Source organism: Vigna unguiculata, chromosome 2 (assembly GCF_037176805.1).
Source record: "Vigna unguiculata cultivar grain cowpea cultivar isolate G323 ecotype 2 chromosome 2, ASM3717680v1, whole genome shotgun sequence".
Lineage (NCBI taxonomy): Eukaryota > Viridiplantae > Streptophyta > Magnoliopsida > Fabales > Fabaceae > Vigna > Vigna unguiculata.
This window is the reverse complement of record NC_140793.1, coordinates 36,061,241-36,070,922: the sequence shown is the minus strand read 5'-3', so window position 1 is coordinate 36,070,922 and position 9,682 is coordinate 36,061,241. Positions and strand designations below refer to the sequence as shown.

Sequence of the window (9,682 nt, the reverse complement as noted above, 5' to 3'; positions counted from 1 at the left end):
AAAGAGTGAAGTTTATTCAAAATCAGTGCAATTCAGTTCAAAAACGGTTCAAAAACAGTGTAGTTAAGTTAAAAATTAGTGCAGTTCAATCCAAAAATAATGTAGTTCAATTCTGACGTAGTGCAGTTCATAAAACAGTTCAGTTTGTAATAGTTCAGTTCAGTTTATATTATAGTGCAGTGCAGTTCAGTGCAGTGCAGTTCAGTCCAGTTTATTTTTAATAATAACAGTTCAGTTCATCTGAATTGTTTTTCAGTTCAGTGCAGTTCATGCGAACAATTTTTTAATTCAGTACAATTTTTGGTAGTGTAGTGCAATTTGATTTATTTTGTCCAACTCTACATATAGGGAATGTATGATAAGTTTTTTTTTTCTTATCTGTTCTTATAATGTATTAAATTTAATGTACTTATGTCGTGTCTATCTTTCCTATGCTATGTTAATTTAATTGTGGAACAAATTTCTTTTGGTTGCCGGATAAGTTAAGAAACAAACAAAACCTTATGAAGGTGAAATTAAAGTGGTAAACTTAACACCCAAAGTGTTCTTTTAATCTTTTTGGTCATGCTCACACAAATATTTGAAGTTGCTAAAAATTTTACAGAATTTTCACCTCCCATTTAACTGACATATGCATTTTCCAAAATTTTGGACTGTGTTGTGTATTGAAACTTTAAAGCCACCAATTAAACCTTTTAACAATGGAAGGAAATGCGATAGTTTGACCATCGTTACTTCCTTTTGATATTTAAATAAATTAATATTTTATTTAAATAATAATATTTTATTAAAAAAACTGGTGTTAAAGTGGAAGTTATTTGTAAATAGCGGTGTCAGATAATTTTTTCCTTTAACGATCATCGTCAAACTAATCAAACAATACTTAAACTTTACCCAAAAAAGCTCTTTCTATTAAAATATTAACGTAAAAATCCCATTACAATCTTAATATGTTCTTTTCTTTTTTTCAGTTCCTATATCAGAGAAAAAAAGGTTGATAAAAATTTAATTTTCAATTATTGTTTTAACCATTGAAAATAATAATCCTCGGTGATTGTTTTAAACGAAATTTGTCTTTGTCTGAAGATTGGGAAAATTTTGAATACACACAGAGAAACATGATTATATGTGCTTAACACAATAGAAAAAAAAAACACAAAAATGTTAGTTTTTTCAACTCAAAAAATTAATTTAAAGTTGAGAAAGTAATATAAAGTTTGGATGTAAACCTAATATCTCATAAATTATTCAAACTTTTACCACTTTAGTGAAGTAGTAAGTTTGACCACGCAAATCATATGCCAAACTTGACTTTGGCCTCAAGCTAACGCTACCAGTGATATAAAAAAAAAAAAAGAAAAAAAAAAACGGAGCGCTGTAAATTGTCCACGTCAACGAAAAATGTTAGGGCTGGCCAAAGTGTCCCGTGGCGACCGCGTTCCACATTTGCCACCTTGCCGCCTCTGTCTCTTATATATATAAATAGAGTCATGCATTACGCATTGCATGTCTTCAGAATAGTTCATTCCTCTCTACTTTTCCGCGCAATTCTCGTTTTCTCTTCGATTCCGCCAAACCTATTCGCCTTCGCCTTCCTCTCCGAATGGCGTCCTTCGATGAGGCTCCTCCCGGCGATGTCAAGTCCGGCGAGAAAATCTTCAAGATGAAGTGCGCTCAGTGTCACACCGCCGAAAAAGGTGCCGGTCACAAGCAAGGTTAGCGCTCTTTGTTATTATTATTTCTCCTTATTAATGCCTTTTTTTTTTTCAAACGCGCCATGGATTTCTTCGTTTACGTGTTATTATTGTTTCGATCTATGTCTGTTATGTTTAGTGTGAGCGTAATAAGGCGTAGATCTAGAAATCAAGGTGTGTATTTATTTTGCTGGTTGATTCATATCTTTTCACACGTTATGTGACTTGTGTAGTACTCTGTAATTGTTGTCGTGCCTTGTGGATGTACGTATACTCTGTTTCGTATGAATCAATCATGCGTGTAAATATTCGACCTGATTCTGCCTGTTGCCTTGTGGACACCTTGGTGGAAACCGCGCAGAGGCAATTTACTGCTCGTTGGCGAGTAGCGATAATAACCAAGAATGTTGTATAATTGTATTGGATTCCCCGATTGAAAAAGTAATTATTCCTATTTGATTTAAGCTAATGGTGGAATGCTTGTTGATTCTCATGGATTTAGTGGATTTTTACATGGAATGAATGTATTATTCGTCCTTGTTGTTGTAGAAATATGAGGGAAATGCCTGTGTCCGAAGCTTAGGAATCGAAGATGAGTCCTCCTATTGTTTTTTACTTGTTATTTATGAGACAATCTTGTCGATCTATGAATTTAACGGCGATTAGAGCAAGTAATTGAGACATTTAACATTGATTTCTTTTTTTATTTACTGCTACTAAGACAACGTGTATTTTGGTTTGAGAGATTTATTAGATGGGCTGTGGGCTATGTTAAACATGCGAATATTTCTTACGACTTTACACATGTCCAAGTATGTTTTCCATGCCTAACGAGGAAACTTCCCACTCAAAAAATTTGGTTTCCCTCGTTCATGATGTGGCTTTTCACCAAATTTCATTTCAATGGGTGGCCTAGGACCTGTAGGTGATATGCTCACGTAGTTTTTAAAACAAAAAGGAGAACGAAAATCACTTGCAGGGACAAAATTGTTGATACATTTATTGCTTTCTAGTTTCAGTACTTGTGAATTCTCTTTTTTAAAAATCTGATTATTGTCACTGATTTAAGCATTGCTTCCTTGGCACTCATCTCATAACAATCTGTTACCGGTTTTTTAACTATTTTTTTTGTTGCTTTGGTCACACTTTGGAATACTGTTATTTATGCTAATATTTTCCCTTTCGGACAATCTCAGGTCCCAATCTGAATGGGTTGTTTGGAAGGCAATCAGGCACTACTCCCGGATATTCCTATTCTGCAGCTAATAAGAACATGGCCGTAACTTGGGAAGAAAAGACACTATACGATTATTTACTTAACCCCAAAAAGGTAAAACAAAAACTATAGTATTTTTATATATGAACGGCTATTAGTTACTGATCATCCATATGTGAGATATGCTTCACCAACGTTCTCCTTGAACTGGATGGATAGAGTGGTGGGCAAGGGTGAACTCTGACTCCCTCAATAGATATCTCGTTTAAAATCAAGTGTATAAATTTTATTTTTTATTTAAAATTACAGACTATATTACGTTGATTCAAACTTTTTACCTTTATAAATATGCAATGATTTTTGACACAGCGTATCTTTTAAATAGTTGTTTCGAACAAATTATTTCTGTAATTCAATTCTTAATTTCAAAGTTTTAGTATCTTTGATTCGTATATATGAAATAAAATCAAAATTATTACAATGGGTATTTTCTATTGTACTGTGTTATTTATTAATTATTTGGCAATGCGCTATTTTTCTTTAATATATTTTTCAGTTTATTCGTTTTAAAATTATATTATATCTAAATTTAAAGATATATGCACAGGGCATTGTGTGCATTGAGAAATTGATGATGGATGGTAGAAGTTACTTATAATTTCTGTCCTTCCCTCATTTATATATTGGATCCCTTTCTCTGAATAAATTGTAAATAGCAATCACGTACAGACTACATAGTTTTCATTATGGGATTTAATATCTTCTATCGTGTTGAATTAGTTCTGTAATAAACTAATATTGCACAGTGACATTGAAAAGTCTTGTCCCCATCCAATTATGTCACTGACACCCCTTGTTGTGTTGGTTCTTGTGCAGTATATTCCAGGGACTAAGATGGTATTTCCTGGTCTCAAGAAGCCCCAGGAACGTGCTGATCTTATTGCATATCTGAAAGAAGCCACTGCACAGTGATTATAGGTTTTCGTTCATTCAATTTTGCAGTGTGTTTTCAAAGTGCTGGAGGTGTAATTTTCGGACGTTTAGTTTTTGCAGGAAGTGCCGTTTCCTTCGGCAAATAATGTAGGCTACATTGGTCTGCAATGCTATTTTGTTCATTTCGCATTGCTTTTAGAAAAGCAGCCGAGCATTGGCTGATGTAACAAATTATCTCTTGAAAATTTAAACATTCTTTTCTTCAGCATTTTATGAGCTTTGTGCTTCGCTGAATTCATTAGTTCTTTTAACGTTGTGCCTTGATTTGCTTAGCTGATTACGGTTCCAAGAGCGGGGAGGGTAAGCTAAAGTTCAAGCAAAACATAATGAGATTCTATCTTAAGAATAAGCTGTCTTGGAGAGTTTTCGACTGAATCATTTTGCATACATTTAATCTTCCTCACATTCTTAAATTTTATATTTTCAACTGCAAGAAGTTGGATATGCCGCATAGTTTGATTGAACTGGATCTGGAATATAAGTAAGAAACTACTGTTTAAATATTTTTCCCTTCTCTCCCTTATAAGTAAGTAATGAGTTAGGAAATGGTTATAAGATTCATCAGCTGTCTCCTACTACTGGCCCAGGCCCTGATATTTGATTCCCTGTAATCTTCTGAACAGGCACCTCTTTCAAAGAAGAGCATCGTTTGAATGTTGATATTTTAGTAGAGACACTGCAATTGGTACCCCGACCAATGCTTAGGTTTGATACTTGCAAGACAGAGAAGATCTGTGTGAAGGAATGTCCACAAATGTGTGATGGTGAGCTTTTTGATGGGCATGTAATTAAGTTTAAATATACATTGTTTACAAATTTATTCAAACCATTATAGTGATGAAGTAATAATGAAACTTCTCACCAAACAAGAGGTAGTCTTTAACCGTTTAATATTTTTTTTTTTTTGGGCAAATAGTTAGGTGTCACAGTATTTTAAATGTTGTGCAACTTTAGCGTGTTGTATGACCTTTTTCATTATAGAATAATTATGCAACCTACAAATAATACCAATAATAAACTAAAAGTATTATATATATATATATATATATATATATATATATATATATATATTAATGATGGATGTAAAGGTATACTTATAGACTTAAAAACGATTAATATATACTCTTTTTATTTATAGATCATGGCTCTTGTCAAATAAACATTGTACACATAAATAAAATTCTGCTAGACACAACACTTCTTATGATTAGCTATCATTTGTGAGTACATTAAGATTTGAATCCTATAAGAGATTTGAATCCTAAGTAAGCAAGGTGTCTATGTCGTCTTATTCCCAATGTAGGAATGACCAAGATTAAATATCTATGTTCAATCAATAACTCTTCAGATTTTAGCGACTTTAAGATTTTATCTTATTTCCAATATAGGAATGACCAAAACTAAATATCTATGTTCAATTAATAACTGTTCATATTTTAGTGACTTTAAGATTTTATCGTGTTAGACCAATTTTACATATGTTTTTCTTTTAAATTATATAATAATTTTTTAATTAAAAACCGTTTAACATCTCAATATAACTATATTTAAATATTATCTGAAAAGTTCTATACTCATTCACGAACTCCTAGTTTTTCTATGGGGCCGATATTTTAGGATGTGATCCCTAACAAGCAACTAATTTCTCCCAAAAAAAAGTGGGAAAAAAACTTACATGTTTAATCCCAAAACATTCACAAATTAAAATATAAAATCTCGTATAAGTAGTAGTACAATTCTGCATGAATTACTTTATTATTAATTTGTAAATATTTCATAAAAGTTGTGTTATGCGTTCAGATGGCACACTCTAGCCACACAGAGGTAGTTAATCTTATTAATTATTCCAAAGAGAAAAAAAAAACACCTTTCTTTAATTTCAAAAGTGGTGTTGGTTAGAACATGGAAAATAGAAATGTTGTTTGTGAAGGTCAAATGTGAATGTTAAATTCCTAACACGAAAGTCATGCCGACTAGGTCATAATAGATTTGTCCTGCTTACGATTATGATTGCCATATTATTATATTCATCGAAAATTGTATTTTGACACTAAAGTTTTCTCTTGCTTCCCACTCTTATTTTTATTAATAAAATATTATATTTAATGAATACAAATAAATATAAATGATATTTTGAGGTAAAATATAATATTTACTAGTGTCAAATGGTGTCATATCAGGTCCTATATTCATTCATTCTTCTTTTCTTTATCTCCATTTTTGTACATAGACAACACTCTTTATTTACTCACATTACATAAAAATTAAATAAATAAGATGACCAACACGTCGATTTATTCAGGAACTTAGATGGATAATTAAAACTATAAACCAAAATACAATTGAATCAATATAGGAGAAACAAAAATGGGTGGTGATGAAATTCGAAATTGACAACATTAAATAATCCTATTGCTTCATTGAATCAGTCTCACTAAAACCACATGATTCTTTAATCATTCATTAATAAATAGAATGCCCTAAATCAAGGGTGCATTAATTGAATATATCAATCACATATATTCAGGAGAGTCCCATAAGGATTCATGATGCATTTCTTCCCATCCACTCAACTCCATGGCATAATCATCATCACCATCACCATCACAAGACACCATCATCATAGAGTACTCATCACCAAACCCAAACCTAAGTGTCTCTGCCATTTGCATCATCCACATCTTCGGTGACTCCAATGGAGACTCATTTATAGCTTGAATCTGTGTAGCCGAAAGCCCCACTTGCAGAGGAACCACACTGTTCCTGTTCTTGTTCCTGTTACTGTTACTGTCACTAGTTTCACTGACACATATCTGATCATGTGACATTGTTGGTGACCTAGTGAACCTCAACGCCGCTTGTTGTGCTGCCACCTGTACATCCTCGGCTTTGGAGCTGGCGGGACGTGGCAGTGTCTCCGCCAGTTCAGGAAAATTGAGTCTGGCGGCGCGTCCTCTGAGGTGCAACGCCGCCACGTCATAAGCTGCTGCTGCCATCTCCGGCGACTCATAGCTCCCCAACCATATTCTGCTCTTCTTCCCCGGCTCGCGGATTTCCGACACCCATTTGCCCCATTTTCGTTGTCGAACACCACGATACGATGATGATGTTGTTGTCGGGGCTGTTCCACATTGTTGCATGGTGCTTGTTTTTGGTTCCTGATCCATGAAATGAAAAGGAGAGTTTTTTTTTTTTGCTTTGTTGTTTGTAGTATATAGTGTTTGATGTGATCTTATTGGTGAGAGTTTTGAGAGTGAATTTATATGGTTGTGATGTGATGTTATTATATAAGGCTGAAATGAGATGAGAAAGAGGTGAGTTTCTTCGTAGTTACACGTAAGTGGAGAACATGCTGTCAGTGAGAGAGCAATGGGGCACGTTTACTACTACTACTACTTACTCTACCATGCTTTCTTTTTGCATTATTATTCAATCTATGTGATGTCACAACAAACACTTGGATTAATTTATGCCACTAATTAACCAAAGAAAATCTCATTCTTTCAAAATCCAAAATTTCGTTAAAAAATAGTTTTAAATTTGTTTCGGTACACCTAATAAATCTTACATTGAATAAGAATCAAGGTCAAGCGTAGTTTAAATATTTCTTCTTTCCTTCGCCCTTTGACATGTTTTTTAAAAACAAAATCGTGACGGAACTATCTGACCTCATTAATTTACTCTCATCTATTTGAATAATTGGTCTCAATTTGGGAGGAAAAACCCGTAAGAGACATAAAACTATCTATTCTGGTTCTGTATTTGTTCGTATAAAATGCTTAACTAATTCTATACATTGAACCAAAAAATTATTTCTTCTTTCAACTTTTCGATCTTTTCATTCGTTTTCATTATTCGAGCATCCTCTTTCCCTAATTCTTTCCATTCTATCAACAATTAATCCATAATAATTCTCAAATTCAAATCGGTTAATTGTTTTCAGACAATAACAACGCTCTAAAATGAAAATATCTCTGAAACACGGTGATTATTTCTATCAATATCTGCCTAGTTATAAATGAAGGACATCTTGTAGTTCAAACTTGTTGGTGAGTGTAAATGAAGTTGGCATAAAAGAAAAAGAATCTTTGCTCGCATTTTTCTTTGGTCTGAAACTAATATTTTTATTTTAAAAAATTTCGGAACTATTATATCTATATACAAGGGATAGAAAATAAAATAAGAAAAATGATTATGTTTGTTACTAAAGTAAAATGGCGGTGCCTGGTGGTGTACTTATTTTACCTACCACCAACCCACATGCAGGGTGGTTATGCTTATGCTTTAATTTCTTCTTCTAGAATCAATATACAATTTTTTTTTTCACTGCCATAGTTAATTGCTGAATTAGTATATTTGTAGAGAATCATTCACTTCCAACAGTAATAATAACAGCTGTTAATTAAAACTCGTTTTCAAGGACTTGTACATGTTTTTGTTTATGTTAGATTTTTGTTTTTCACTTGGAATATAAGAAAAGAAAAATACTCGTTGGATAATGAAGAAAAAATGAATATAAAGGTGGGTCCAAAATTATTAGAAAGATAAGGCAAAGGATAAAAAGAATGAGACAAAGACAGGGACTGGCTTTGTTGAAGAGTACAGTACCTCATTCAAACACGCGTTTGTGTCATAAACTATGAAAATTAAAATAAAAAGCTTCAATAAGGAAAAAAAAAAAACTACACAATTTCCAAATTAAACAATTGGCATGTGAACAAAAAATTAAAGTTTTCATCTTTTTGTATGACTTTTCATGGTTTAAATATGTTTTTATTTTTTAACTTTTAAGTGAATTTTAGAATTAGTCTATTTTAAAATTTTGGATCAATTTAGTTTTCTATCTTTCAAAATATGTGGATTTAGTTCTTTTAATTAAATTTTATTAAGTTTATTTAACATTTCAAGCGAGTTTTATAATAGTATTTGACTTAACATTAAAGTAAAAATATGTCAAACAGTATAAACAACTCAAATACAATCCTGAAATACGTACGAAACATCAAATAAATCTAACAAAATAGACTAAATTCACATATTTCGAAAGATGAATGACTAAATTGGTTTAAAGTTTCAAAATAACCTAATTTTAAAATTTACTGAAAATTAAGAGACAAAAAACATATTTAGTCTATTTTTCTCGATGTAAACATGGGTAATATTAACCAAGATTATTAGTTTGAGATTTTTTTTTAGATAAGTGAAGAAAATAGTGAATTGAAGTGACGGTGTGTGCGCGTAGGGTTGTGTTATTTTATTATATGATATGATATCTAAGTTTGTTTGCAATAGAAATAAAAAGTTTGCTTTGAAAGTATGAAAATGGAAGTGTGCATGGTTCCATCTACTTCCAGCTGTTACCCTTTTTCAAAACATGATGTTCATATTACACTAAACTTTCAATTTTCAGTGTCATTCAATCACGTGTTAATTAAAGAATAAAATGTTGTAATATTCAACTTAGGGTTTACGTTTTGTTTTCTTTAATAGACTTCTAACAGCTACAACCGAAGGCAATTTCCATGTCTTCTGGTTAATTTCATACATTGTTCAAAGTTAGAGTTTGTTCAATCCGTAGTCGTTTTACCATAAATTTTTCTTTCTTTGTACTCTTATAAATAAATAAATAAATTTACTGTTTTATATTTAAAAAAACATCATTTTAGTTTCTAAACTTTAACGTGACATTAAAATTCGTTTTTAGTCGAAATTTTGATATATTTTAGTCTCCAACTTTCAAAAGGAACAGATATAATTTTCTTAACTAATGATATTAATT

General features: G+C 31.9%; 1 protein-coding gene and 1 pseudogene across 1 annotated transcript; one reads left to right on the top strand and one right to left on the bottom strand.

Moving 5' to 3' along the window:
* Nucleotides 1-1,491: 1,491 nt before the first annotated feature.
* LOC114173682 (cytochrome c) lies at nt 1,492-4,111 on the top strand. The gene is made up of 3 exons (XM_028058205.2): nt 1,492-1,715; nt 2,891-3,024; nt 3,787-4,111. Exons 1-3 carry the CDS (start codon nt 1,604-1,606, stop codon nt 3,880-3,882), a joined length of 342 nt encoding a protein of 113 aa, XP_027914006.1. The 5' UTR covers nt 1,492-1,603; the 3' UTR covers nt 3,883-4,111.
* A 2,056-nt stretch (nt 4,112-6,167) lies between these two features.
* Nucleotides 6,168-7,156, bottom strand: LOC114173164 (ethylene-responsive transcription factor ERF021 pseudogene; annotated as a pseudogene).
* Between the last annotated feature and the right edge of the window lie 2,526 nt (nt 7,157-9,682).

What these genes read in the sequence shown, in the direction of transcription:
- LOC114173682 (XM_028058205.2), top strand. Translation starts at nt 1,604, where the DNA reads ATGGCGTCCTTCGATGAGGCTCCTCCCGGCGATGTCAAGTCCGGCGAG. An exon ending in AGGTGCCGGTCACAAGCAAG is followed by an intron (nt 1,716 to 2,890) that starts GTTAGCGCTCTT and finishes GGACAATCTCAG; the next exon opens with GTCCCAATCTGAATGGGTTG. An exon ending in ATTTACTTAACCCCAAAAAG is followed by an intron (nt 3,025 to 3,786) that starts GTAAAACAAAAA and finishes GTTCTTGTGCAG; the next exon opens with TATATTCCAGGGACTAAGAT.